Consider the following 27,919-nt stretch of genomic DNA (forward strand, 5'->3'; position numbering starts at 1 on the left):
CTCTCTCCAAATCTCTGTCTCTTAACCTCCAGTCTTCGATCTCCGACTCGACAAATCTCTCCTGTCTTGGTTTATTTCCTTGCTCCCATCTCTCGGATTTGGGCTATCTACTGTGTTTTTGTGTCTGTCACTTGCTCTATTCCCCTTTCGCTACTGCTATTGATTCTGGTTTCGCTACCAATATTGAATCGCTTTGTGCTTTTGATTCGAAGTACTACTACTTATGTAATATGGACCTCTTACTTACCTCAAGCATATCAAACCCAGAATAATATCAATATGTAATATCACATTTTGCTTCCCTAATTCCAAACCCTAAAACTATAGATCTACAAACCCAAAGCCTTCAAAATCGCTTTACCAACTCCCCCTGCCGACGACGGATTCTGCCCAGTAATAATAGTCGACCCAGTGCCAGCCGCCTTCCCAACAACAACCATCTCCCCCCAAGGCTGAGCAGCCTTAACATACTTTCCACCAGTAACGCGGCCCAACTCCGTCTCAAGCATAAACGGCATCGCAGAAGACAGATTCACAGCATCTTCCTCGGCATTAGAGAATCCGGTCACACTAACACCGGAGATAAGCGGCACGCCAGAGGGAGCTGTTGCATTGAGCAGCACGCAAGGGGCGTGGCAGACAGCCGCGACAGGCTTATTGGCAGCCGCGAAAGTCTGAATCAGAGCCAGGGAGACAGGGTCGGTAGTCAAGTCGAACATTGCTGGATATGCCATTGTTAGCAGATGTAATTTAAATAGCAAAGTAATGCAAATGGTTGTAAAAATATATTTAGAAAGGAAGATAACTTACGTCCGTGGCCGCCAACATAGAAAATGGCATCGAACTCGCCCGCACGCGGAAGGATATCCTCCAACTTGTGCGTGTTCGTCCAGAGAGCTTTCTGCTCTTTCAAGAACTTCTGCGCCACTTCATCTTCCTCCGACGCTTTCACGGAGTTTGGGTCCAGTGGTGCTTCGCCGCCTTTGGGCGAGGCGATTGTGAGAGAGACCTTGCCGTGCAGGACTTCGTGGGGATGGGCGAATTCGGGCTTTGGGATGAATTGTTAGTTATGGATTAATACGGGTATTCATGTTTAATTGTGTAATTGAATTTCTGTAAGGATAGAATGTATGTGTTGGACTTGGAGATGCATGCCATTGGGGTTGCATACCAGATACCAGCCGGTTGGACTACCGGTGGCGTTGATCTTGTTGTGAGAAGTGAGGACGATGAGGACTTTGGGTGTCATTTTGGATGGGTTTGAGAAATGGGGATATTGTTCAATTAGTAGGAATAGGTTGACTGTGTTCAGCGTTGTGGTTCAATTGAGTTGGAAGGACGGCCTAGGGTAAATCTGGGCTTTCTTATATGTCTCCTTTCCGCTTGCGGCTACGAACATCACCGTATGTATCACCATCCCGTCACTGACCCACTAATGTTAATTGATTATAGCCAATGAGGGTTATTGCTGGGAGAGCCTCACTCATGCAGAATGTATTACAGTGCAGCTCCCAAGGCGAGCCTCCTGTCGTCCGATTTATAGGATGATGTCATTCCCTAATAGCACACATGTCTATAAAAGAATTCAATTATATACATAGATTGAGAGGTCACATGACTTCTATTGGTTTTATACCTAATCCATGTTGTGAACCGGCGCCGTGAACGTGTAGATGTATGTATGTTGTAAGCGCTGCTACTATTAGGCTAGCGGTCCCTATTTTCGCTCCCCCGGATTCCCCCGTCTCCTTTTTTTTTTTTTTTTTTTTTTAACTTGGTCAACTAGGCTAGACCAAATTCAGAATATAGCAAGTCACAATAGACTATAATCGTGCCAAGCGCCCAACATACCTTTACTGTGTTGGTGCGCCCCAGTGAACGATAAATGTTCAAAATTAGGTATCTTTTGTATGGGCATGTCATACAAAAGGTACAAAGGTTTTCAAATTCACAACTTGCATTTTACTCAACCCTCGAACTAGTTAAAAAAAAATAAACAAGAGTGGTAAATGGTATATGATATAACTATGATTAGACTCTTCTAACACTAAGATTAATTCGAACTAATGTAAAAGTGTGAGAAGCATTTAGGTAGTTGTTCGTCCACAGAAGCAGGTGGTTGCATAATACGGAGTAGAAGGTCCGGGATTATAGTTATTGGGATTCTCACTGCTAGGTTGGTGTCTCTGACATAGCCTAAAATATTCCTCGGGATCCAAAGTGAGTGCCATGATGAGTAAAAAAGAAGAATTGGAAGAGTATTTGAGATTCGTGCATCAGAAGGGATTCCAGATTGAGGAATTCAAGGCCTCTTAAATAACTCGTGACTATAGCCACTGCGTCTGCTCCGTAGTAATAGCGCCTGGCTCAGAATTATCGTAGATGAAAGTTTTGGGAGGCTGGGGAGTTGGGATGAATCGGGGGTCTCTCTGCCGTACTTCTGCCCCCAATTTCTCTCTCTCTTTGTGGCAATAGAGAGTATGGTATCTGTGTCAGCCTCCAATAACAGAGCATTTAATAACAGAGCAATAGCATTTGTGATGATTGGCTTGTTTATAACCGAGCGCCATTGTATTTTGATTGGATCCCAGACTATAATATCCAGGAACGCGGTGGTCTTTATTTGAATCAATCAACGATCGTCATACCCCCAAGGTCGGTTACAACAAAGACTGGGAATCACCTGGGCATACGGGGTACTTCGTACAATGACACTGAATGCCAAGTCATTATACCCAACAAAAATACCTCTTGTTTTTTATCACCGTGATGAGCGTGACTTTAGCTTAGATTGGTTGGATCTTCCCTTGATCTAAGAAGATCCGATTTATCCAATTCCCCTCGCATGCCAACTAATTACTAATTACTATTTACTGTTCACTGTTGTTACCAGATGTACTTTTGTATCAAAAATGTATAAAATAACTCAAAATAAAATTTATCTATGATCTGCAAACTTGGCAGAGTTCGGATCTCCCCCTATCTTCAATAGGTCAATGGCGTGCAAGTTCTCCACTTGCCCGATCAAATCTCCAGAGGGAAAAAAAAATAAGAAATCCAAAACGGACATCTCCGAACCGTTTTATTTATTCTTTGCTTTCAAGGGTTGCGTCGGGTTCTATTGGATCTATTCCACGCTTCCCCGCCTCTCCACCCTCACCCCTTTTCTTCCACTCCCTCTCTCCGACCCCGATGAGGCAAATGGACGTATACCAGTGAATCTACGGAGTATACACATGACAGATGCCTATTCCCAATCTCCGTACGGAGTAGAAGGTGCATCACCAGGTTTTTTTTCTTTTTTTTTTTTTTTTTTTTTTTTTTTTTTACCACATATTGTGATTGATTACTGTCTTCTTTCTTCCGTTGTCTTCTCCTCTTTCTTTCCGTCTTTCTTTATCATTCGGGCTGTTCTTGGAACAGTCTAGAGTATTATCGTCCCGTGATTACCTGTTCAGGAAACTTGGAAGCTTCCAATTATCGAAAGTTTTCATGATATCTCTTTACTAAACTCGCAACGAGAAAACTGCCTAGCAAACGTGGCCTAGTATTCATACAAGAGACCGTTTATACATAAATTTCAAGTGTTGACTTCCTATATGCTATGTTTAAGTCGGCTTAGGGCTCACCAGTCTCATCCTAGCAAAGCCCCGTACGGAAGATCGCCCTGAGCCAGCGCATACGTCTTGATCGGCCTAGGATGTAGACACTTATCATTACCTAGTAGCTCGCAAATATTTGGTGGCAACGCAGGCACATTTGCGTATCTACGCGGATCACGGAGTACTTGGGGCCAAAATGGGAAGAAGTAGCCTCAGATTATGCTCTCTGTTCCCAACCTCTGAATTTCCTCATTGTCCGGCGCTTTCTAAACCAGCTTGGGTAAGAATTAGTCTTAGCACTTAGGATGGTGAGACTAAATTGAGACTAACTGAGGCTCAATGAAGCTAAAAAGAGATGAGGTGTCAAAGGTCTGATCCCCCATATCACTAAAATCGCTGTTTTCGGCTTTTTTTTTCAAATATTTTTTAATTTTAAAAAATAAAATATTTATTGTTTATTGTTTATTTTATTTTATTGTTTATTTTGTATTTTATTTTTTTTGAATTTTAATATATTCAAAACCCAGGATGATCTTTTTCTTTTGTCTTGATTCTTTTATCGGGCAACTTGTTTTGGTCTGATTTTCATTGTAGGGCGTCATTTTTGTTGGCATTCCCCGGTTTTTATGGGGACTTCAGCAGATTTCAGCAGACTTCAGTAGACTTCTGATACCCGTGGACCCTGGGTCTGAATTTCTGAGTAATCTGTGTCAGGTCACCTGGTCGGTCTGAGCCCTAACCGGAATTTACTCCCAAGTCACTTGGAACGCCCTCATAAAAGCAGCTAAGATTTGAAGATAGGATGAAGTCTAACTGGCAGATGAAATACGGTACATATAGCTTCTTCCTATCTGTCATGCTTCATGTATGTACATATACCGAACCAAAAAAGACAGAAGACAAAACTCCTTTCAGCGCGACATTTAATAGCACATTGTATATCTTGGGAGGTCACATGACTTCTATTATTCTTGTTTATCTCGTAAAACATATGGACAGCTCCTAGGTCCGAGATAAGCTGTATAATAATAGGTAAAATGCAACATGCTAAGCACATCATGTGAAACACTTCTCTTTTACACGACTCCCCCTTTGACGTGGATATGTGTCTTTGCATGCTGTCAGAAAAAGATCAGATCGAGATCACGATACTTTGGATATCGGGAACGGGATCAGTGGGGCTACTAGTGCTCTTGGCCTTATTTAGTGTGACCTCACACTCTACAAATTACATACTACGGTGTGAATGATATACTAAAACCTATTTCGAATTACTAAGTACTTTCGTCCTTCTCCCTATAAGAGACTTCCAGGGCTAAAATCCTCAACGCAAACTTTTACATATCCATAGCGAAAAACAATCCAAACCTCAGTATCGCCAGCATCAATCTCGGTCAGACTTCTAATGGCACCTTCTCTGGTGTTCATTCATGTTATCCCGGCGACCAAAACCCTTACCACATACCGGACACTTGATGGAGCGACGTGTAATATGCTGTACTTTGACATGGCGCAGCAAACATTCAATGGTGCTAAACGTGGTTGGCTTTGTACAGCCCTCCCAGCGGCATTTGAAAAGGCTATTTGATTTCCTAAAATAGGAGAGATACCGTTAGCGATGAAGTGGGAAGAGAGAAGAGAATATGCAGCTCACTCCTTTTTTTGGACTTTACCATGAGCAGAAGTTGCTTCCACATTAACAACTTTAGCGTTGAGCTTGTTTGGCGAACATCTCTCTTGGGTAGAGTGACTCGGTGCCGAAGACTGGATCTGGATTGTGGTTTGATCGGGATTGAGATGGTCTTCGAATTCAGCCTCGGTGGCTCTAGACTGCCCAGTCGAGAAAGACTGTGTGTAGTTCTGATACAAATCGTTCACTGCAGGAAGAGGTCCTGCTGTGGCGGTATGAATATTGTAGTTGGTCTCAAACGATGCGGAGGCATGGCTCATAGAAGAGCCGTAAGAAGGCCAACCCGTTGAGTGTACAAGCGGCTGTCCGACCGGGAGGGTAGGTTCTATGGTATGCATAGTCAAGTTGGGGTCAAGAGCCGCAGAGACATAGCCCATAGAAGGGTCGCGAAGAGACCAATCTGTAGAGTATACAGGTGGATGACCGATCGTAGACGCAGGTGGTTGCATAGCAGAAGTTCCAGGGTTGTAACTGGGTTGCTCACTGCTAGGTTGGGACATTTGGCGCAGCCTTGAATATTCTTCGTGGCCGGAAGGGAGTACCATAATGAGTAAGAAAGAAAAATTGAAATGCTGTGCCGGTGTACTTAAAATGTCTGTAGTAGGAGGGATTCGAGGAGGAAATTAAGTCCTTTAAATACCCGTGGCTGTAGACCAAATACCCCCGTGGCTGTAGATCCTCTAGTGGAGTCGGGCTCGATTACCGCATATCTGTTTGAGATGATGATAGAGTTAAAGGGTTAATTAAGAACAAACCTTTTTAGACCGGATAAGAAATTTTAGTCCTCGTAGGGGACAGAAAGTTTTGGTTGTCGAGGGGATAAGAAGATCTGGCCCTCGTATGGGACAAAGATTTTTGGCCCCAGTAGGAACAAGTCCTTTCTACGGGGACAAGAGATTTTGACCTTCGTAGAGGACGAGAAATTTTGGTACCAGTTGAAACCAGGATTTTCTTTTGGTTACTACAAGGAATTTTGACCCTCGTAGGAGACAAGAAAGTTTGGCGCCAGTGCGCCGGTAGGGGACAAGTCCGTCTTTTAGCTAGGGCAAGGAATTTTTTAGCCCGATAGGTAGGTCAGATACGAGTGGCGGTAAAGATCATTTCTCACCCGTGGAGGCATAACTAGCGTCCGTGAATAATGTACTGTGCACCTTCGCATTTGGTCAGGGAATTAATCTGGCAAGAGTCCCCGAGGGTGCCCAGATAGGACCAATCAAATGGCAACATGCAAGGAACAGCTAGGACTTGTTCGGGCGAGTTTTGTTGCAACGGACTTGAAGATGAGCTCCTGCAGAAACACACTTGCAATGACAAGCCAAGATGGGATTTGTGCTCCAATTTCCTCCGCATACCTTCTGTCTTCTACCTATTTTCTACATCTTATATCCTATTTCCTATTTTATAATTCCCATTTCCTATATCCTATTTCCTACATCCTATTTCATATCTCCTATTTCCTATATCCTATTTCATATTTCATATTTCCTGCTCCCTTCATTGGCCGAATATAGTGGGACATGAACGTAAGAAATAAACGAGTAAAGTCTAGTCTCACCGGCCGAGCAGCTTGCATATCATAGATGTTATAAACAAATATATATACTTGATATAATTCATACATAACAAGTTCTCCACTATCAAGCTAAGGAACCAAATCTCCGGGACAGGCTTTGTGAATCAGTGGAGAGGAAAAAAGGAGCACCAGTCGCGGAACAAGAAATAGATCCGAACCGTTTAGTCGGGCTCGTGCTGTTGTTTTATTTTTACGTTGTAGATAACCCGTGCTTCTATGACAACGCGGCCGAGGATTACTGCATACACGCCACCAGAAGAAATATGGTATTCTTTCGAATTCATACAAATAAAATACAAAAAAGGCTATAAGCTACGTACTAAGAAGTTGATTAATAACAATTATTAGTATTGATAGTACCATAAAGAAAAAAGCAAGTACGTGCATGTGCATTAGCATCGCTTCTCGACCAGGCTGTCGAGCACGTAGTAACTTCGTCCAAAGTGTCCAGATACCTCTAGTCCTAGTGGAGTGGGTGCGCGGGTACCTATGTAGGTAAGCCAATCAGCATGTCCGCTCGGACGCCTATTCCCTTGGCATAAACCCCCGGGTTTATGCCAAGTAGCCGTGCGTCCCACAATCCGGAATATGGTATCTTTTATATGTTGGGTCCAGACAAAAGGTACATAAATATGGCATAAGTATGATAGGAATTATCTCGATCCCTAGAAATAATTAGGGAAGGTATAGTAGGGCATATATAGGGTAAAGGAAGTCCTTTCTATTTAATAGTAGGCTTAGAAAGAAATATTCAGTACTCCATTGAGTATCGAAGATTTATATTTCTACACACATGGTTCTTTTAAAAATGACCATAAATCCTCTATAAGAGATATCTAAGATTAATCTTAACACTAAATCAATTAGACTAGACTTTACTTACTCATTCCTTAGCTTATTATTGCTTTAAATAGTTAGGAGGTTGAGAGAGTAGAATACTTATACATGTACCTTTTATATGAGCATCCTATACAAAAGATACCTAGTTTCTACAATTCCGTTTACTGGGAAAGTTCCGTTATGTGGGACAGACCCACCCCAACTTGTTGGGCTGGTAAGACGGCTATTTTTCTTTCTTTCCTTATATCCCGCCCCTTTTTTTTTTTTTTCTCTTTGTTTCCCACATTGCCATTGCTGTCCTCTTTGATTGTCTCTCCATTTTGTTTCACCTCTCGCTTATTCTTCAGGCTTTTCTCGGAACAGGACGGATGGCTAGCCTGGACGCAGATAAGGGACTACTTGTCTAGTCTAGAAGGTTCTACTGAAAGGTCTCGTGATATCTCTTGAATTAAATCAATTATACTAACGAGAAAATTGTCTGAAACCCGTAACCAGGTGCATAAGGAACAGACCACTCATACCTAATTCACTTCAATTTGAGGCTCATTATGGAGTACATATGTTCTAATGCCCCTCAGTATGTCAGATAATCATTATTATATATGTACAGCGGAAATTTCGGGCATCTAATAAATCAGGCTACGTAATAGCACACGTTCTTTCTAGTATCGAACATATCACATATCATATATGATACACATGCATACCGGCTGCGGACAGGATGCAGTTCAGACTGCTGCACCAGAACGCATCCCGCTGCCTAACCTCTGAGATTTCCGATGATCCGATGCTTCCCAGGTAGATCCTATAGTTCGGGTAAAAATTAGTCTTGGCATCCAGAGCAAGTAGAAATGAGGCTTGAAAAAGATAGATCACAAAATAAACAGTATCATAAGGCAAAGCGCTTTTTTATGTACCCTTGAATGAGCCCTTGTTTACTTAGTGCTGAGTTCAGCCTCTATCTATACCTGCTAAACCCTGCATTCGGGAGATCTAGCAACCCGTGCGGAATATGCCAGGGCGGCAGTAGTATTCCTGCACTGGTACTCCTACGTTAGTATTTCTGCGGCCTTCTAAGCTTGTTTCAGCCTCTTTCCATAAGGAGTCCCGGACATCGGTAGATACCTCCAGGGCTCTGACTAATTCTGGGTAATCAGTGGGTGTGGGCAAGTGGGTAGGGTGAGGTCACCTGGACGGTCTGAGCCCTGACTGTCATCTAATCCTTATGCCTAACTTTGAATGCCCCCAAAAAAGCAGTAGCTAACATTTGAAGATAGGGAACCCCATCTAGCAGAGGAAATATGGTACGTATAGCTTCTTCCTTGGTATTATGTATTATGTATGTGCAGATGCCGAACCAAGAAAAAAAAAACAAAAAAAACTCCTTCAAGGAGACATGAAGGAATTCACTGTACAAGTATACATACACTCTCTCTAAAGTGGTGTGGGCAGCAGAAAAGCCTCAAGTCAAGACAAGGCTCGTATGCAACACACACCGGGTATCGAGCAAAAATCAATAGCTATTCGTCGCAACGGATTCGTAATTTTGCAGCATTCGCTTTCGCTAGACTGCTTGCTCATAGTATATACCGCAGTCGACGGGTAGCCTCAGCCGCGATGAGAGCGCTTAGTGCCCCAATGAAGAGACAGATAGAGATGGCGTTCGGCTTATCCTTATCAAGGTTCATCCACTGTGTATCTGAATTGTTTTCTGCAGCGTTGTCGGAAACACCCGGTTCGAGGATGCTGAAGACAATCCAGCTGATGAAAGTGCCGACGAATTGTGGCAGGGTCGTGTACACGTTCAGCACGCCCAGGTAAATACCGGCGAGTTCACCTGTTGACGGGATGTTGGATGAGTGTTCCTCCTCGTCTGTGTCGCTGTCGAAGGAATCACGGTGGTTCAGTCGAAGGACATCTAGCTCATTATCGGGGGCGGCGTTGCGCAGACTGGCTGAGGTGATCATTGTCACGCCGGATCGTGAGGATGGGATTGCGGGGGAATAACCACCCATTGTTAATTTGTTGATTTCCACGCCCATGAAGGCGAATGGAGCCCAGCCGCTGATTGCCCAGGGAATACCGCATATTGCTACCAGGGTGGTTGCGAAGGCGCGGGAGTGTGCTAGCGGGGCGAAGATCATTGTAGCGGCGAACATGATCTGGGAGATGAACCAGGCGGTTTGGAGGTCGGGGCGAATTGCGGTAAGGTATTTGAGAATCGCTGCGAAGACTGGGGGAGGTCGTGCGGTGAATCGTGTCCGTTTGGAATCCGGTGGTAGGATACAGAAGGGTAGGAGGACAGAGCTCAGGAATGTGATAGATGAGAAGACGGTTAATGAGAGACTGCCCACGCGGCCGACTTCACCGAGCATATCTGTTGCTTTGGCCATATCATCTTTTGGTACTTCGTAACGGAAGTAGGTTTCGCCAACCCAGGTTGTGCTGTAGAAGAGGAAGGGGAACCAGCCTACTTAATGTTAGCATTATTTGTTTCCTAGTGCGGAATTTCCCATACCAATCCACGCCCAGAATTGGGCCCAGCAAATTGCTTGGATGCGAGGCGGCAGCTCGAAAGTAGTTTTGAACAGCTGAGAGAGCACTTGAATAGCACCAGCACTCCCGTCATCCCTATTGTCATAAAATATTAGTTGATGGCGATAAGTATCGGTTCAAGTTCAACCCACCTTGCAGACAGAAGAACTCGCTCTTTTACCGAGTATGAGGTGACGGCCACTGCCAACACCAATGAGAAAGCAGCGATCACTGTCATCTGTTTGAACTGCGTATCTCCAATAAAAGTACCAAAGATACCAACAGTATCGATAGCACCAACCACATAAGCAAAGAGTTGGCCGATGGCAGACATCCTTCCAGCTACAATAAAGGTCAGTGGTGATTAGGGTTTTGGGCTGAGACATATGGGGAAAAGCCATACCCCATGCGGATCCAGCTTGTTGCGATGGGATCGGTAGCGTATCCACAATCAAACCGCGACAGCAAGCCTGAACTAAGACATCGTCAGCCACCTTCGATTAACTTGTAAGCACGTCTGCCACTTACCAACGTTGATAGAGAAGTCCACCGCATAAATACTCAACACAGCCAGCGCAATTGTGCCATTCTTAGCCTGTAGAAAATCAATATTAGCTTCCACATAACCATAGACAAAGCCGGGTAAATGTCCCAACAAACAATATATATACCTTTTCCGGATCTTTAACAAATAACCCAACAATCTCAGCTGTCCACCCCAAGATAAACAGACAGAAAGCGACAACAAATGATCCAACGATCATAAAAGGTCTACGTCGACCCCATTTTGACCGCGATCGATCAGCAATGACTCCGATAAGAGGCTGGATAATCAACCCAGACAACGGGCCAGCAATCCACACCAACGAAGTCTTAGACTTCGTCAAACCGAGCTGAAGAAGATAAGGTGTACAATCTAAGCAAAACAAATCCAAGTCAGCGATCATTATGCCCAAGTCCCAACAGAGACCCTTCAAAATGCGGTTAGCTCTTACAAGTCATCTCAGTACCCCACGTGAACCTATTCCCGAGAAAAACACCACGTTAGCCACAGACACAACAAATCCCCTGGAATCCCCCAATTGCCTCCAAAAACACAAGCTAGACAATATAACACCGCATCTAACCCCCTATACCTAAACAACAAAACAGAAACGGGTAATACGTACTGCAATCCGACCAAACTAAACGTCAAAAGCGCCATCCGGGTCGACTCATTCCGGCCCTTAATGGAGGGCGTCCCGGCCCACCTCGCAGCCTGCGGCATCCTTATTATCCACGTGCTAGCATGCACCTAGCTATCCGCACTCATGCAAAGCAAAATCGTCGGGAGGCAGGTAGTGGCTTCGCCAGCAACCGATTCGCAAGTTGAAAACGCCTAGACGGAAGCGACGCGCCGTTTAGAACCGGTGAACAAAATGTGCGGTCTAGCAGGTCCGGGGAAGTTTTCCGGGGGTCGAGAAAGGGGCCGGCGGGTGTTTAGTCGCTTTAGGGGATTGTGTCGCGTGCCTTTCGGGGAAGCTCGCGGGGGGCCAAAACGCTACTGCGCGGTAGGTCCGGGATGCGTCGTTTGTTGACGGCGCGGGGTTGGGCAGGGATGGGTGGGTTGCGTGGGCTGCGACGGAGGTGTCGGTGGGTGTCTAGGCGGTTGTCGGGAGCGTCTATGGGGATTTCTAAGAGAAAGACGTTGTTCACTGTCAAAGAAGGAGAGAAAATACGCCTGGCCTGAGCGCCTCTATGCGGGCCACCCCGGCCTTATCGATTTAATTTACGAGACCCGCCAGCTCTTAAGCCCATCTGCCGATCCGGATTTTTCTCGCCAGGGCTAGCCCATGCTAGGGCTCTTATTTGTTGTCTGCGTACGGATCAATTTTCCAAATGCATTCTAGGTTTCAGGTTTGTTTGCAGCCTTCCAGGGGCTCGAGGAACTCAGCCTTATGTCAGCTAGTGATGGGCCATTTTGTGCTGATTGGCCACATGTGATGACGTAACGGGCCCCTCTAACCCCCCAGGGCTTTCTCCAAATATAGAAACAGGGGAATTGTACTCCGTATACGCGAGCTGTAAACCATCCATATATGTACGTGCGCTCGGCAGAGCTCTACACTGGCTCTGGTATTATAGCCTGATTAGGCAAGTTATTTTGCTCATCAATTTAATTTTACGTAGATATTGTCAAATAAGGAGCAACAAAAAAAAGGTACAAAGTAGAAACATGGTGGATGACAGTCGAAAGGACAATATCCACCACAGAACAAACAAAATAAGGGCGTAAGTATCTTTCATTGCGTGCGTCGCATCCAATCCATAATTTTGAATTGGCCTCGAAAACCTAAGTATCACAGTATGACGCGACTCCTGCCGGCCGACCAACCAGAGTCAGAAAATAGAGATTTTAATTCCTTCGTATCCCAAATCCGCTTCCCGTAATCATCGTAAACAGCTATACTAAGACCTACAGCCGGTTGGGGGCCGAGGTAGTGACTGGCCACTGGTAGCCAGCGGCGTCGCTGAACTTGTAGCCGTATGAAGCAGTGAAGTCATCAAGGACAGCGGGTCCACGGGAGCCTATATTAATGCAAATTAGCTATGTGTCATGGTTAGAAAAGTAGAAAGCGGGTAAACTCACCGTAGGGGTACTCCATAGGGATGATCTCCTTGTTGTCATCCAAGTAGTGGAGGAGGGGACTGAACATGCGCCAGCTGGCATCCAACTCATCATCACGGACGAAGTTGGAGTGGTCGCCCTTGAAGGCGTCCAAAATCAAGGACTCGTAGGCCTCGGGGATCTTGAGGTCGGAGAAGCGGCGGCGGTAGGTCAAGTCCAGCTCGGTAACCACCGTCTGCATGGAGAGACCGGGCAGCTTGGAGTTCATCTTGATATAGACAGACTCGTTGGGCTGGACACGGATGACAAGCTCGTTACGGGGAATGTCCTTGAAGATACCGGAAGTGACATCCTTGAACTGGATGCGGACCTCAGTCTTCTGCTCGTTCAGGGCCTTTCCAGCCTTGAGGATGAAGGGCACACCGTCCCAACGCTCGTTCTTAATGTATGCAACCATGGCGCAGAAAGTCGGGCAACGCGACTCCTTGGGCACAGTATCGTCCTCCAGGTAGCCGGGCTTGCTGCCATCGAGGGAGCGGCCGTACTGGCCGATAATGACGTTCTTGGGCTCAATAGGATCCATAGCGCGGAGAACACGGACCTTCTCGTCACGGATATCCTCGGAGGAGAAGGAAATAGGGCGCTCCATGGCGAGCAATGTGAGGACCTGCAGAAGGTCTGCAAAGTTGTTAGCATATTCTTCTATATCATAGTGGGATTAAGTTCACGTACGGTTCTGCATAACATCACGGATAATACCGAACTCATCGAAGTAGCCTCCACGGCCCTCAGTGCCGAAAGGCTCCTTGAATGTAATCTGCGGCCGATATTAGAACTCAGAACTCCCGAATAAAGTTTCATCACATACCTGAACGTTATCGATGTGGTGACGGTTCCATGTGGCGTTGAAGAACTCGTTGCCGAACCGCAGAATTAGGATGTTCTTGACCATCTCCTTACCGAGGTAGTGATCGATACGGAAGATCTCATCCTCCTTCCAGTTAGGCTCCAAAGCCTTCTGGAGGTCGCGCGAGCTCTGTAGATCCTTACCGAATGGCTTCTCGACCTATTAAAGAAGAAGATATGTATCAGTATGGGGTTCGTTTCGGGCCGGCCTATCCAGGGAAACTCACAATAATGCGGGCGAGACCGCTTCTGGGGTAGCAGTTGCGCTTCAGCTGCTCGGACACGGTAATGAAGACACTGGGAGGCAGTGCCATGTAGAAGACGCGGTTTTGCTCCTTCGATTGGCGCTTGTCCTCGATCTCGTCAAGGTGCTTGTTCAGGTTGATGAAGGAATCATCTTGATCGTACTGGCCGGAAACATAGGTGCACATCTTGCAGAACTGATCTAATTGATCCTCAATCTCCTTTGTGGGGATCTTGATGTACGAGCGAACGCGCTTGAGGTATTCATCGTGGTCCATCTTTGTGCGCGCATATCCGACGATCTGGATGTCCTTGGGGAGGAATTTGTTGCGGAACTATGCCACAATTGTCAGTGGATAAGAACTAGGATGGTCAGTAGAAATAGCACATACAAGGCCAAAGAGCGCAGGGAACTATAAACTGGTTAGTACATTTTAGAGTCACCGCATCCTGGAGAGGGGGTACGAACGGTCTTCTTCTTTGCCAGATCGCCCGATGCGCCTAGTACCACGATGATGGTATCATCTTTAAGTTCGACGGTGCTGAATGCAATATCCATTGTTAGCATTGCGTTCTAATTGACCGAAAGAATTTGCATTTGACGCGGCAATTGAGGGGTTGAGCGCGGAAGCTCTCTGAGCAGAGAAAGTCTTGCAAAAGCGTCCAGGAACAGATGGACTATTCTCGGGAAGGCAAAAACGTCCAAAATAGCAATTTTGGGCAGATTTTGAGGTTGCATTGAGTCAGAGTCGGTGGGCTTCCGCTGCCGGAGGAGGAGAGGGGGAGTGATGTCAGAGATACAGGAGGGAGGAAAACTCACCCAGCACCATGGCGGTCGTCGGTCTGGTTGATCACACTTGACATGTTGTACCGCTTAATACACAAAATGAAGAAAAATGGTTTGAGATTGGAGAAGAAGAAAAAGGAAGAATGTTGAGAACACCAGCAGGATCCGGCGGAGTACTTTTTAACGGAAGTCGCTCACAGCTTCTGGTGGGGCTTTTACTGGGTATCGTATGTGTTTTATGACTTCAGGGTATTAATCACTTTTTGATAATATTCCTTTTTTTTAAAATTATTTTAAATTATTGAGATAGTATATACGATGTACGATGTACTAATATATCTTGTTTATCTTCCTTGTTCACTATTTAAATACTGGCCCTGAACCTGCTCCTGGCCTCGTGGCAAATTCCAGTCAAACTTTTTTTTATATCAAGTCTTTCCAAGCTTTCTTCAGGTCCAATCTTCATGATTTCTCAGTGTCATTGACATTGAATTTTGTCTAAGATCTCACGGGATCTTACCCGTTTTGATTATCAACCCCGCGCAGGCTCTGGAGGACTATCAGTACTGCTTACAACTGGCTTCGGGCTCGGGGTCGGGGTGACATATCGGACCATTTGTCAAGGATATCCGATGTGAATATGTCGCTTATTCACGTTCTAATAACAGTTTTCAAAGAAAAGAAAGCAGGGGGAAGTGTCATCTGACAAGGGATGCCGTTCACTTATAGGTGCGGATCACACTGCCCAAACAGGCTGAATTCGACTGTGGAGTGGTACGTGTCCATAACTACAACATAGTATCTTTGATATTGTTACAGAGTACTCTGTATAGTTCTCCATACTATGGAGTATGGAGTACTGATAGTCATATTAACAGCCTTACCGTCCTATATAAGAGGTATACACATATGTACAAAAGTATCCAAAGCGGAGCTGCATTGAAATAAGCCACCACATCGAGGGGAAGGTTGCAGTCCACTAAAATCTCACAAGAGACTGTATCAAAGTACAGAAACATGCAAGAATACAATACGTCGAGCACGCAACTCGATAAGAACCCTCTCGGTGACCCAAATCGTGGGGGATGGATCGGCACATTTGTCATTTAGGCCAGACGGATTTTATTTTCCCGAGACCTTCTTACGGTTTGAGGTTGGTATTAACCCGGTCTATGCTTGGAAGGTTCCCCGAATCCGGAGCAAATTAACCGTTAATTTGGGGGCTATACTACATACTCTATACGACCCTATCTATGTAGTAGTATACACTATATAGTACTATACGCTAGTCTAGTTCCTTTCTCTCGCACGAGTCTTTGAAAAGTGACACAGGTTTTGATCAATACCCGGTCTTAAATGTAATCAGTGACCGACATGACCGACATGACCGACAAAAATGGTGGGGCAGGATACAGGAACTTCTAGATTTCCCAATCAGTGGTCTCGGTCTGGAGTATATAATGCATCAGAATGCTACCCGGATCATGTCATTCCTCAACTGTCAATGGTTAATCATTTGGAGACAGTGATAATTGTTGTATTCTTAAGCTAGCTATAAAATATACATATATAATTATATAAAGATCTACTCAAGATTGCCTTTGTGTGTTGCTTTTTTGAAATCTTCTAAGGCCTCTGTCGTCATTAGCTTAGGTTTGTAAGCTGGTAAGCTGTGCAGACTTCCAAGGTCGCCCAGGTGGAGGACGATCGGGCTACAGTAGTCCGAGTGGCAGAAAAATAAAGTACAACGGTAAATGGCGGTAAATGAAGGATAAAATCCCGGAAGAGGAGAAATAATAATCCAAATAGAAGCTTATCTCATTCTGCCAATCTAGCTGATGTAATACTGAAGCGGTGTGATTATCACGGGATCTCGCTTAGCCCTGAGTGTCACGTGAAAATGTGGCTCGCTAAGATCCCGATTGGGCTAGGGCGAAAGCCAACACACCGGCTGCAAATTGATTGTGCGCCTGACTCTATCGAAGCGACGACAACCACGACAAACGGGAACGACTTTTGATCTTGCGGGTCATTCCTTCGACTTTCTTTCCTTGCCCGCTCCCCAGAGAAACGCCGACACAATGCCTTCGGAACAAGGACACCGCCGTGAGTGAATCCCCTCGAATTTCTTATCGATCGTCGTTTTGGCAGTCTTGAAATCGCAAAGCCACCTCTTGAGCAGACACCTTGTGTGCGACCACACTGGATTGAAAAAAACATGTGCTAACTATTTCTTCTTTTCTAGTCTACGTCAAGTAAGTTCACACACCGCACTTGCATCATCGCATTCAAGGATACACCAGTTCGATATGGAGGACCGATTTTGGGGGACACAAGACATCGCCACTTGAATCGAAGCAACACACACGATATATGGACAGAGGATTAATACGAATTTCTTTTTACAGGGGACGTCACCTGAGCTTCCAGCGCGGCAAGCACACTCTCACCCCCAACACCAGGTATCTACACCCTGCGCACACAAATTGAATACTCGATGAATGGAATCTGATATATGGTTATACAGCTTGGTCAAGATTGAGGGTGTTGATGACACCAAGTCCGCCAAGTTCTACCTTGGCAAGAAGGTCGCTTTCGTTTACCGTGCTAAGCGTGAGGTCCGCGGCTCCAACATTCGGGTGATCTGGGGCAAGGTCACCCGGCCGCACGGTACGTGAATACAACAACCAGACAATCAAACCCAAGAGGGTCATTCTCCGAATGGCCTCCTTGATTCTGGGAATCTGGGAACCTCGAATTCGAATTTCGTTTATCTGACTCATTCCAGGCAACTCCGGTGTTGTGCGCGCCCGTTTCCGCAACAACCTCCCCCCCAAGTCCCTTGGCGCTACCGTCCGCGTTATGCTCTACCCCTCCAACATCTAAACGGCTTCTATGTGTTGTTTTTAGTGGGCGATTCCCTTCTTCGCACAGACGGTCGGTCAGGCAAGGAAAAGTCGACGGAACGAGCCGATGTTGATTTGAGGTGATGGAGCTGGCGGGTTGATAACGTTTTATTTCGTGGGAGAAGGCAGGGCCAACAAAGCCCTACGAATCAAAAAATTTTACACTTTCATAGCTGTGTCGGCCCCAAGACACTGGGAACGAGCTTCGTCTCGATATTTCTCCTTGTTCTTACAATTCGCGAGCATGATGTGTCTGGTCGCGCAGCGTCACTTCTCCCATTGTGTATCTGACGCTTTAAACGCACCAAATTCCATACCATTTCAAATTTCAACAGACCGGTCAATCGATCCGCTTCTTCGTGCGTTCTTTGCGTCTGTCTTCCGTCTTTTGTTTAGAAGAAATTGCACTTTGTTGCTCTGGCTCCAATCTACCATGGCATGCTTGTTTTGCGAACCTAAATTATACTCCCATGGCAACAGCAAGATAGCTAAACCTCGGCCGTAATATTTTTAAAATTAGCTATAGCTCTAGCATCCATAGACCCTGTGCGGCCTGGTTCGGCCTGATCCCCCAGGTTGTGATGTGGATCCTCCCCATATCAACCACCTGGATTTGGAACAATAGAAGGCACTCTTTTTTTTACCCTATTCAAGTGTATATCAGTGATGTATGTTCCATGTTATACCAGTTTTCAACCCCCATATGTTATTCTCTATCTTCGATTTTTCCATAAAAGTCAACGGGAACATGATGCATCCAATATATATTCCAACATAAAATCCGATCCGGAACTCCACTTTAGCCGAAGTATATATCTCCGAGTGTATAAAAACAAAATCAATCTATCTAAACCCCAACACCAAGACATCCCACATTCCATCATATCCCATCATGAATGTTATAGTGTTTCCTTGTGAATCGATTGTCTATGAGCTTTCAAATTCTCCCGTCGACTCGAAGCGTGGGTACACCGGGCATGGGGACACTTGAAAGCCCGTGGATTGACATGCTGAGTGTCGATGTGCCGCTTGAGGACACCTTTGCGCGAAAAAGGACGACCGTTCTGTTTGCAGTCCTTCCATGGACATATCCAGGTTCCGTAATGTTCGTTGTTCCTAGACGAAGTGCATTTAGCATATGCATACAATGGTTACGAGAGCCCTCGAAAAAAAAAAAACAAAAGAAAATAAAACAAAAAGAAAATACACACTTTATTTTGGCTGCACTAGGACGGGGACGACAGGTCCCTTTGGACTGCCTAGGTCCCTTGATAGTCTCATCCGACTGAGGTGTCTCTTTGATTATGGGAGTCGAGACTGGAAGATCATCCCAAGGACTTGGACATCCAGCGTCGTAGGGGCTTGCTGGGGAGAGTACAGGCACGGCGCCGAGTGCCGGGGTAGGAACGGACCTTGGGCTGAGATTGTCGATGGACCGCTTGATGGTGCTTGGGTCTAGATATGAGGCAAAAGGATGAAGGGGAAGCAGCATAGCCCCGAAGGCAGCCGGCGTAGAAGGAGGTTGCAGCTGACAGTTGTATGAAGGAGGCTGAGCAGTGGCTATCCGTGTGATAGTTGAGAAATCAGGCGAAGGAGACATAAGACTAGTTTCGGGCCGGTTGAGATTGAGAAACTCCGTGCTCGAAGCCTCCAACTCAGCATGGTACCAACACGCGGCCTCCGGGATGGTTGAATTGTTGTTGCGTGTTTGCCACGCCATCATGCGTATAATTGCCGATGATGTGGGGAGTAGGCTTGAGAAGATACCCTGGTAGAGATAAGTCACAGGAACGATAAGTGGGCGGTTAGATAGAAGAATATTTCTTTGTACGGATGAAGGATAGCCGAGTGAATTTATAAAACCCGAGTCGATATGATAATGGGCACACGGCGGTCGATCAACTTGATTAAAAGCCGCAATTTGGAAACTCATGCACCGCTAGTAGAGGGAGATGGGCAAAGAAAAAAAAAAGAGAAAAGGGAAAAAAAAGTGGCATCAAACTTGGCAAGGATGCAGCTCGGTTTGACCCCCAGGTTTTTCTAGAAGACTTGATTTACGTTTTAGAAGCAGGGATTATGTTCTTTGCAGGAAGTACATGTCCAACATTGCTTCATAGAGATAAGCGCAATTCCAAATAGAGCGGGAACCACTCGTCGTGGCTTTCTTTTAGTGGGCTGAGCATAAGACCCCGGTCTGTTAGTGCTTGGCTACAGGGGACTCATCATTTGTATCTTTGATTTTTCAGTCCTCTGGCCCAGAAAAGTGGGAGACGAAAGTGGCATAAGGATCATTTGAAATTCCGACAATTCTGCAGCCTTTGAGCCAACCATATCAAGACAACATTGCCACTAAAAGCAACGGATAACTGGCGGGGCACAGAGTGATCGACAAGGAGATACAATGATCCCCAAAACTCAATCCCCAAACTTAGATGGGCTGATACTAGTTCCAATGTAGTATAAGGGCCTAATTTGATATAAATTTAGCAACTGAAGCATCCAGGCGCGTTTTTCCATTTCCATTGACCTAGGCGTAGGCATCGGCTCTCGTCCAATAGATGAACTTCTTCTGCTTGAGTACAACGTCATGCCTGGACAACGCAGATCATTTCCTACGGGGACTCACGAGGCTAACTGTGAATACGAGTTCGACTCACTCTTCATTGGTAGTTCTATTTCCTGACTCGTTTTTTTTTAATTCTTATATTCTTGACGCCCGTTCCTTTTTTCTCTTTATTTTTTTTTCTTCATGCAGTTAGGGTTTGATAATTGCAATGCAAGTTATCTAAAAAAAAAAAGCCTCACTGTGAGAACTATTCAGATGGCTCGAACATGGGTGTGGGTGACAGGGATTAGGGCTAAATTAAATCAAATAGGTCTAGTGGTTGGGGGCGGTTGAAAATATTACAATATCAGAATATTATTACTACGTATCTATTCCAGGGGCTCGAAATTAGTTATAGCCATAGCATGACGAGAAATTAAAGATCCGAAGTTCTACGGTCAAGTTAGGGTTATGTCAAAATTGCAGGATGCTGTTCATTTACCGACTGTCTGGTTCTCGGATTTACCCCAGAATATCAATATCGAACTTTTGTAAAAAAACGCCTTAAATAGGGCATAATCGCCCATCGTGATTGCATGTGACATGAACTACTCCGTACACGGCTCTCGTATATGCACACCATGGGCGCAGTGGCTGCAGGAGCTGATCCTACTATTCCTACAAAGTACTATGTAACTGTTAATTGTAATATTTCGGGATCCTTCCGCAAAATCTCTCATTATTATTAGCTTTAACCAAAAGATAGTCATTCAATAATCAAAAGTACAAATACTATAGGTATCATTGGATATCAACAAAACGCCGACCCACCATAATCCCCAACGATTCTCCCTGTGACTTCAGCCCCAATCTGAAGAGTCTCATTAGATCCAACCCCAATAGTTGGAATCTACGTAATGCAGCAGGAGTAAGTGTCACAGTGATATTTGTATTAACTACATGTTAGTGTATGTATAAAGAGGAGATGCAGGAAGAAGCCATGTATATGAGAAAATGAATGTGACCTAGGATGCATTTTTAAAAACCAATGAATATTCCCCAATTGCTCTGTCATATTTTTCTGTCGATAGGAGAGCTGAGTACTCACAGGGTAGTTGAATGAGCGTGGAGTAGGTAGGGATATCGGGCTTTTGCCAGATGACCTGAACCTCTCGTCTTTCCCAGACGGAGTGGATATCTTCAAGGTCCTCGATGCCTGCTGGAGGAATCTAGCATGAAGGCATTACTGAGGCGCATGAATGGGCTTCAGCACCCAACATAAGTCCCAGAGGTGGCGGTGCAGCATCTTCTCCAAAATGTGCCGATAGGAAAAGCAACTAGTATGTGTAGACTAAAAACGCCATCTTTTGCTTATGGGTTCATGATATGCATAGCAGCCCAACGAAGACCGGGGTTGTCAGGAACTGCTAAGGTTGATACCTGAACTTCGTAACCAGTCCATGGTTGTGAGGAATCCGGATTTTTTGATTGGTTGGGTGAAAGTGTCCTTGAGCGTGTTATTGGTTAGAACAGGGCCGGAGAATGCGGTAGAGAGGATCAGCTTGGTAGATTGAACGAGTACAGTGTACTTGTATACTGTGGGGTTGTCGAGGCATAAATCTGAGGCACCAATCGGGGGGATTCTCGTGGATGCAAAGTAACCCTGTAGATATGCAACGTTAATGCAAATGCTTCATTCGAACTAGGTGCTCATAGACTGAGAACATAGGAGCCTAGAACATACCAGGAAAATAAGAGGCTCTCTCCAAACGCTATGCTGAACATGAATTGAGGTACTGGCAAAGACAATGGTCGCTCCTGCATCGTCCCCCACAATTCCCAGAATATCATCATCCTCCTTAGTCAGGAAGTTGACAACATGATGCATTGCTTCTTGTTGAAAAAGGCAGGTGTCATAGATCGGGATCATAGCTTTATGGCAACGAGGCACATCTTGAGCCATGTTCTGATGGCAAGCTAATTTATGCTAATAAGTGACTGTTGATCATCAAGCAAAGCCGTAGGAACAATATTTTTTGTATTTGGCCAGCTCCAGATCGTCATTGAGTCGCTATTGAGGTGCCCGCATCTCCCTGATGTCTCCGTTGGAGTCGAAGTCCCACGGAAAGTTTGTGGCTCGGTAGAGTTTGTTATGGATGTATAAGGACATGATGGCATCGCTGTCAGGAAGTCGGACCGTTGAATTTCCCGGAAAGCAGCCGAGGAACATCGTTTCTTTGTAAGTGATAATAAAGCCAAACCTTATCTCCGTAACTTCCACCTTCGTCAGAAAGAGCACTCAGCTCCAATGGGGTGTTTTGAATGGTCCCAAGGACCAATATATACCAGAAAGGATAACGCAAGGGCTCTGAGTGACTCAAACTGCGGAGCCAGAGGGAATTATATATAGAAACCTGGATAGGAGACTCGGGGAGTTCAATGGCGAACTGGTCTTGGAGGTCAACAGAGGTTGCGTATGTGTAGTTTATGACAAGCCTGCGTGCAAACAAAGGCTAGTTTGAAACTGGTAATGTTGTAATGTGCATCTTGTATAAACCGGGACTGTGCATCTCTTCTGATCGGTCCTCTAATTGGGAGCCACGCATGAGTGAAATTTAGACATCCTTGTTGGTGAGTCAACTCGTAGGATTGCTGACCACTGCCTTCACTTGCATGTAGAGGCAGTTGTTCTCCTCGCTAGGCAAGGCGGGTGCATCATGGAGAGAACGAAGCTGGAGCTCTCGGACATGACCATCTTAGACTCCCACGCCACAACGCCACATTGACAATCGCTCCTTGTGTAATGGCAGTCGATAGTCCGGCCAGTCCACTATCTTTCCCCTTCTCAGCTCCATATTTCATGAATATATGCTGGGAGGCCAACATCCTAGCCATCCGGACTAGGGAAGCATAGAACGGGAGGATGAGATGGGACTTCTAGTCCCGGATCCTCCATCTAGATTGGTAAGAGATTGGTTAAAGAGTGGCCTATAAGAAGGCTGAGCGATGGTTGGAAGTGATCAACGGCGATATTAAAAAGGAGGCGCTGCTTGGGCTGTAGTATGTTGGACGAGGCAGCGGAATGAACTTCGAGCGGCGCGGGATCTAACAATATGGCCTCCTTCTAGTAAGTCGACGGGATATGGGGGAACCTGAGGCTTGCCGCTGTAGGTCTTCCAGGTCTTCGAAGTTGCGCCATCACTAGCGGCATTCGAAGATGATAACTTGGTCACCCCCTCCGGAGACAATCGCCAGTTGAGTGTTAAACAGATGGACCTTCCCGAACAACTTGAAGTAGAAGGCAAGGCAGCTTGACCTATGCAGCATCGGATGTTGAAACCACTCATCATTTGATTGTGGCGTTCGGGTTTTTAGGCAATCTCTCAGGAGTCTCGGAATCACGAACTCGTGATTCCGTACCACGGAGCCGTGCTCCAGAAAATCCATCTTGACTTCCATCGCCGAGAATACCAGAAATCCAAGCACGAATGGATGCTCGTATGAACGGAGTCATCTCCATCCATGTCCTATATACGGCACGTCGATAACTGAAATAATAAGTTCGGCATGTCTTCCTCCGAACTGTAGTTGTTAAATTATTGTCAGTTTAAGAAAAAGGTTAGAGGATAAATCCATCCAATACGTACCATAAGGAGAGAGGGAAATGAAAGAAAAGTAAAAAAATTGAGAGGTGAATGTGAGAAAGAAGAGAAGAAAAAATGAAAGAAAGATAAACAGGAAGCGAGAACCAAGAGAATTCCGTCTGCCAAAAACAGGATCTCTAATCTCAAGCAATGAGAAATAGAACTGTAATGGCGAAGTGAAAGGAATGGCGAAGTGGAAGGATCGATATCCCGTGGATGAAGATATACTGCTCCCGGGGAAGTGGATGGAGGGAGGAAGAGAAGGGAGGAGTGATCAAGCTTAAGTATATAAGAGCAAGCTTATATCAACCTGAGATACAAACAAGCGTCAACAAGATATCAGAACAGTTTGCTGTGGAAGCAGGGTAAACATCTGTTGAATAGCTCACTTACTTTCTGGTTAATTTTATAATTAACAAAGCATTTCCTTAGTTTAAAGTCGAAACTCAGTCGGTTTTTTTAGGATGCCTTCAATATTGCCTATCCCAATAGAATAGAAGCCTATCCCCGTAGGGTGGTTCTTAGACGGATCTCAACCACTAGACAAGGGAGACATGGATGTTTGAATGTCATCACCCCGAGTATGCCTTGTCCTAGTGTCACAGGTATAGCAGTGCTATAATTTTTGAGGTTACTCAGATCCTTGGCGTAACGCAATCTATAGGAGGGCCGCTGGATGCTCATAGCCAAGATCATGTAAAATAACATGTGTTGTTCCCGTGAGTAAAGACTTCTGAGATGTTGACCTGTACTTATACAGTTGAATCCAGGGACAAATGGAGCTTGATAAAGAAGGTACACAGGGAAAACTTCACATAGAATTCTATGCATCTTTATGTGATCAAATTTATGTAATATACACAAAGGCTCAACATGCATCATGCGTCATAACTTATATGCAAGCAATAACAAAATATAACTCCAAAATAATCCAAGCGAGAGGCGATTGAGGCTGCAATGGCCAAGACCGATTAAACAATATGCATTAACTTTTAAGGAGATGTGCTGACAGAGAGGAGAGATTAGTAGGGTATCTAGATGAGAGAGACATTACGCCTCGATTTCTGTTTTCGACTCAGCCTTGCGCTGAGAGTCGATAAGCTCCTGACGGGCACGCTCTTGCTCAGCAAGGCCCGTCTTCCGGACGGTGTGGTGGCGAGTCAGTTCACGAGGGCGGACGAGCAAAGCAAGAATAAGGCCAAGGCCACAGAAGCAGGTGTAGAAGATCCACATGCGGCTCAGGGAATGTGTGTAGACGCCCAGGACAATTGCGCGCTGGGAGGGAGTAAGGCCCTCAATAATGGACTTGGAGGCAGCGCCAAAGGAAGCAGAAATGGCCGCAGCGGTTTCAGGGCCTACGGCGGCGATAATCTTGGCCGATTGTTGACTTAAGACGTTCTGGTAAATGACAGTGCCCAGAACGACGGACATTGAAGTGGAAAGTTGACGGATAAAGCCGAAAGTCGCTGTTGCAGTGGCCATGTCGGCGGGACGGACGTTGGCTTGGAAAGCGACCAAAGGTGCCTGGAAGTTAGGGCCAATGCCGAAACCAGCGATCAACTGGAAGATGATGATACGAGACCATGAAGCATATGGTTTGAGATCGATGAAAAGACCAAACCCGAGAGCCATCATGCTCATGCCAGCGATAATCATCTCGCGGTAGCGGCCAGTCTTCTTCATAACGATACCCGTAGTTATAGAGCCGATTGCAAGGGACAGCACTAGAGGCAAGGCATACACACCACTTAGGATGGGAGTTGACTGGAGGACTGTTTGGAAGTAAAGCGGCAGATAGTAGGTAGCAGAGATGAAGGCGGTTCCGTGGCAGAAACAAATGAGTAGGATGAGGATGTTGTACCACTCGCTGAACAGTCGCGGGGGGATGATCGGAAACTTAGCAACCTTCCATTCTAGGAACATTGCAAGAACCAAAGTGAGCACGCCAAAGACAATCAGGCAGATCACCGTAGGTGAAGCCCAGGGATAGTTGACACCTCCAAACTCCAGCCCGAAGAGGAACATCAGAGTTCCACCGATGATCAAAAATGTTCCTGCCCAATCAATGGAGCGCACACCAGCCCAGAATGGAGTCTTGGGCGAATCAATGTGAAGGAAGAGAACAAGGATAACAAGCGAGACACCTCCAACAGGAAGGTTAAGCCAGAAACACCAGCGCCAAGACACACTTGTAGTGAAAGCTCCGCCTATAACAGGACCAAGAGCGCCTGCGATGGCCCAGGTTGCACCGAAAAGACCAAAGTACATCGGACGATCTCTGTATAGAAGTTAGCACCATTCTATCTCTAGACCAAAAGGGCACCATACCTCAAACTGAAGAGATCCGAAACGCTAATATTGGCCAGGATAATTATACCACCACCGCCGACACCCTGAACCGCTCGACCTGCGATGATGGTGGCCATGTTATGCGCCAAAGCGCAGATCAAACTGCCGACCAGGAAAATAACATTTGCCAAGACAATGATAGACTTTCTTCCCCAGATATCACTGATCTTGCCCCACAGGGGGATGCAGGCGGCATTTGCCAGGAGATACGACGATGCGATCCATGAAAAACCGCTCTCGGAGGCGCCAAACTGGGCGGCGATAGTGGGGAGGGCGGTGGAAATAATAGTCTGCAAGATCAACATTAATGCAAGTCGAAGCAAGGGGGTGATAAGAGAGACGTACCATATCTAACGCTGCCAAAAATAGTGCCAACTGCAATGTAACACCGGATTAGCTGCCTGTACTTCCCGAGCCTTTCCCCGCTCATCGCATAGGATAGAGCCGGTCGGAGATTTTCTTACACATAGCGCCGTCATCACGACTATGATCTTATTCTTGCCCATCTTGGCCGCTTGAGAGGGTGCGCGATCCAGAGGCACCCCCTCCGTTGTCTTTTCAGTCACATTCTCCTCGTTGGCCTCCGCGTTGGTCTCTGCGTTCGGTTGATCGGCCATCTCAGTTTCCTTTTCGGCTGGGGTATCGACGAGTTTCTCCACGTGGGGTTGATCGAGCTCAGTATTACTGCTCGAGGCATCTGGTTGATGGCGCTCACTCGCCATGATGTGTTGGGGGAAATAGAAAAGAAGAAAAAGTTTTTCTAGAAAACGGAGTTTAGAGGTTCCGTCCAAGCAAACAAACCCGCCAAGGGTGGAATAAATGTCCGATCGCGGAAATATTTTTGTGGCTAGAACTGTAAAATCTGTGAAAATGATACTCCAGAGTACATATATTGCATTTATGTTGTAAAGGGGTCAGCAGGTCGGATGTCGCATTTTCGGAGTTTAGATCGTTTATGGCAAAGCCGTCCAGGTCCAGCCCTGGAGGTCGGCGCCAAGTTGAATAATCAGCTCCAGAGTGGATCCATCTTCGGTCTCGGCCCTAAGGAAACACCGATCTTTTGTTTTGATATGAGAGATGAATCAATTTATCATGTACATCTATATATGTAAATTATGATTAAGAGAAAAAATATTCATCTTCCACAAACAATTAGGCAAAAAAAAAAGGAGTCAATGAAGCTCTGGGCCTAAAAATGCGTCGGGTATATACCTAAATGCCTGAAGATGACCCCACATTTGGGACAGATGGATGTATAGATCCGAGATCTGAGGGTATTTGGAATATTGTTAGTATCAACACATATCGCGCTGCGCAAAACTACCGGAGTTAATGCAGGATCGCTGGCCGTAAGATGGATTTAATTAAGCACGAATGCGTACCTATGAGTCACCGAAAATAGATAGGTAAATATAGTATGTACTTCTAATATAAGACCCACAGAGGTTGAAAAGTACATTGTCGAGCCAATTAAAAGCTGGTCTATGCTTATTGTCAACTTCATGCAACCCTTTCCTCTAGATCAGATCAGAGGAACTACTATAAGAACTAGAAGATTGTCATTCCTAAGCACCGAGATGTAGCGCAACTGCCATATATCATATGAGTGACAGCGTAGACCAAGTCCAGTTTCTCGCTCCAGATTATTACCACAAGTCCCTAATCCAAATCATGTCGCCTTCTCATGGCCT

General features: G+C 45.6%; 8 protein-coding genes across 8 annotated transcripts; 1 reads left to right on the top strand and 7 right to left on the bottom strand.

The window, feature by feature from the left end:
- Positions 1-329: 329 nt before the first annotated feature.
- Positions 330-1,249, bottom strand: N7479_000594 (ThiJ/PfpI family protein; the record flags this gene model as incomplete). The annotated part of the gene is made up of 3 exons (XM_057248292.1): positions 330-721; positions 811-1,048; positions 1,172-1,249. The coding sequence occupies 3 exons, from the start codon at positions 1,247-1,249 to the stop codon at positions 330-332; spliced, it is 708 nt and encodes a 235-aa protein (XP_057112724.1).
- A 4,003-nt stretch (positions 1,250-5,252) lies between these two features.
- N7479_000595 (uncharacterized protein) lies at positions 5,253-5,837 on the bottom strand (the record flags this gene model as incomplete). Its single annotated transcript, XM_057248293.1, has 1 exon — positions 5,253-5,837. One exon carries the CDS (start codon positions 5,835-5,837, stop codon positions 5,253-5,255), a length of 585 nt encoding a protein of 194 aa, XP_057112725.1.
- A 3,445-nt stretch (positions 5,838-9,282) lies between these two features.
- Positions 9,283-11,507, bottom strand: N7479_000596 (putative sucrose transporter; the record flags this gene model as incomplete). The annotated part of the gene is made up of 8 exons (XM_057248294.1): positions 9,283-10,175; positions 10,224-10,336; positions 10,393-10,582; positions 10,644-10,715; positions 10,769-10,835; positions 10,912-11,156; positions 11,236-11,261; positions 11,377-11,507. 8 exons carry the CDS (start codon positions 11,505-11,507, stop codon positions 9,283-9,285), a joined length of 1,737 nt encoding a protein of 578 aa, XP_057112726.1.
- A 1,188-nt stretch (positions 11,508-12,695) lies between these two features.
- N7479_000597 (glucose-6-phosphate dehydrogenase) lies at positions 12,696-14,556 on the bottom strand (the record flags this gene model as incomplete). Its single annotated transcript, XM_057248295.1, has 7 exons — positions 12,696-12,808; positions 12,870-13,526; positions 13,581-13,665; positions 13,717-13,914; positions 13,982-14,332; positions 14,390-14,410; positions 14,467-14,556. The coding sequence occupies 7 exons, from the start codon at positions 14,554-14,556 to the stop codon at positions 12,696-12,698; spliced, it is 1,515 nt and encodes a 504-aa protein (XP_057112727.1).
- A 2,159-nt stretch (positions 14,557-16,715) lies between these two features.
- N7479_000598 (60S ribosomal eL33 domain-containing protein) lies at positions 16,716-18,076 on the top strand (the record flags this gene model as incomplete). Its single annotated transcript, XM_057248296.1, has 4 exons — positions 16,716-16,894; positions 17,193-17,246; positions 17,312-17,454; positions 17,573-18,076. Coding segments are annotated over 4 exons (474 nt in total), but the record flags the coding sequence as incomplete, so codon positions are not given.
- Positions 18,077-18,589: 513 nt separating this feature from the next.
- N7479_000599 (uncharacterized protein) lies at positions 18,590-19,413 on the bottom strand (the record flags this gene model as incomplete). The annotated part of the gene is made up of 2 exons (XM_057248297.1): positions 18,590-18,806; positions 18,902-19,413. The coding sequence occupies 2 exons, from the start codon at positions 19,411-19,413 to the stop codon at positions 18,590-18,592; spliced, it is 729 nt and encodes a 242-aa protein (XP_057112729.1).
- Positions 19,414-21,652: 2,239 nt separating this feature from the next.
- N7479_000600 (uncharacterized protein) lies at positions 21,653-22,198 on the bottom strand (the record flags this gene model as incomplete). Its single annotated transcript, XM_057248298.1, has 2 exons — positions 21,653-21,898; positions 21,980-22,198. 2 exons carry the CDS (start codon positions 22,196-22,198, stop codon positions 21,653-21,655), a joined length of 465 nt encoding a protein of 154 aa, XP_057112730.1.
- A 2,731-nt stretch (positions 22,199-24,929) lies between these two features.
- Positions 24,930-26,950, bottom strand: N7479_000601 (MDR family MFS transporter; the record flags this gene model as incomplete). Its single annotated transcript, XM_057248299.1, has 4 exons — positions 24,930-26,157; positions 26,208-26,518; positions 26,574-26,603; positions 26,693-26,950. The coding sequence occupies 4 exons, from the start codon at positions 26,948-26,950 to the stop codon at positions 24,930-24,932; spliced, it is 1,827 nt and encodes a 608-aa protein (XP_057112731.1).
- Between the last annotated feature and the right edge of the window lie 969 nt (positions 26,951-27,919).

The sequence above is a fragment of the Penicillium vulpinum genome (genome assembly GCF_028829585.1).
Source record: "Penicillium vulpinum strain IBT 29486 chromosome Unknown utg000001l_segment0_segment0, whole genome shotgun sequence".
In the NCBI taxonomy this organism is placed as follows: Eukaryota; Fungi; Ascomycota; class Eurotiomycetes; order Eurotiales; family Aspergillaceae; genus Penicillium; species Penicillium vulpinum.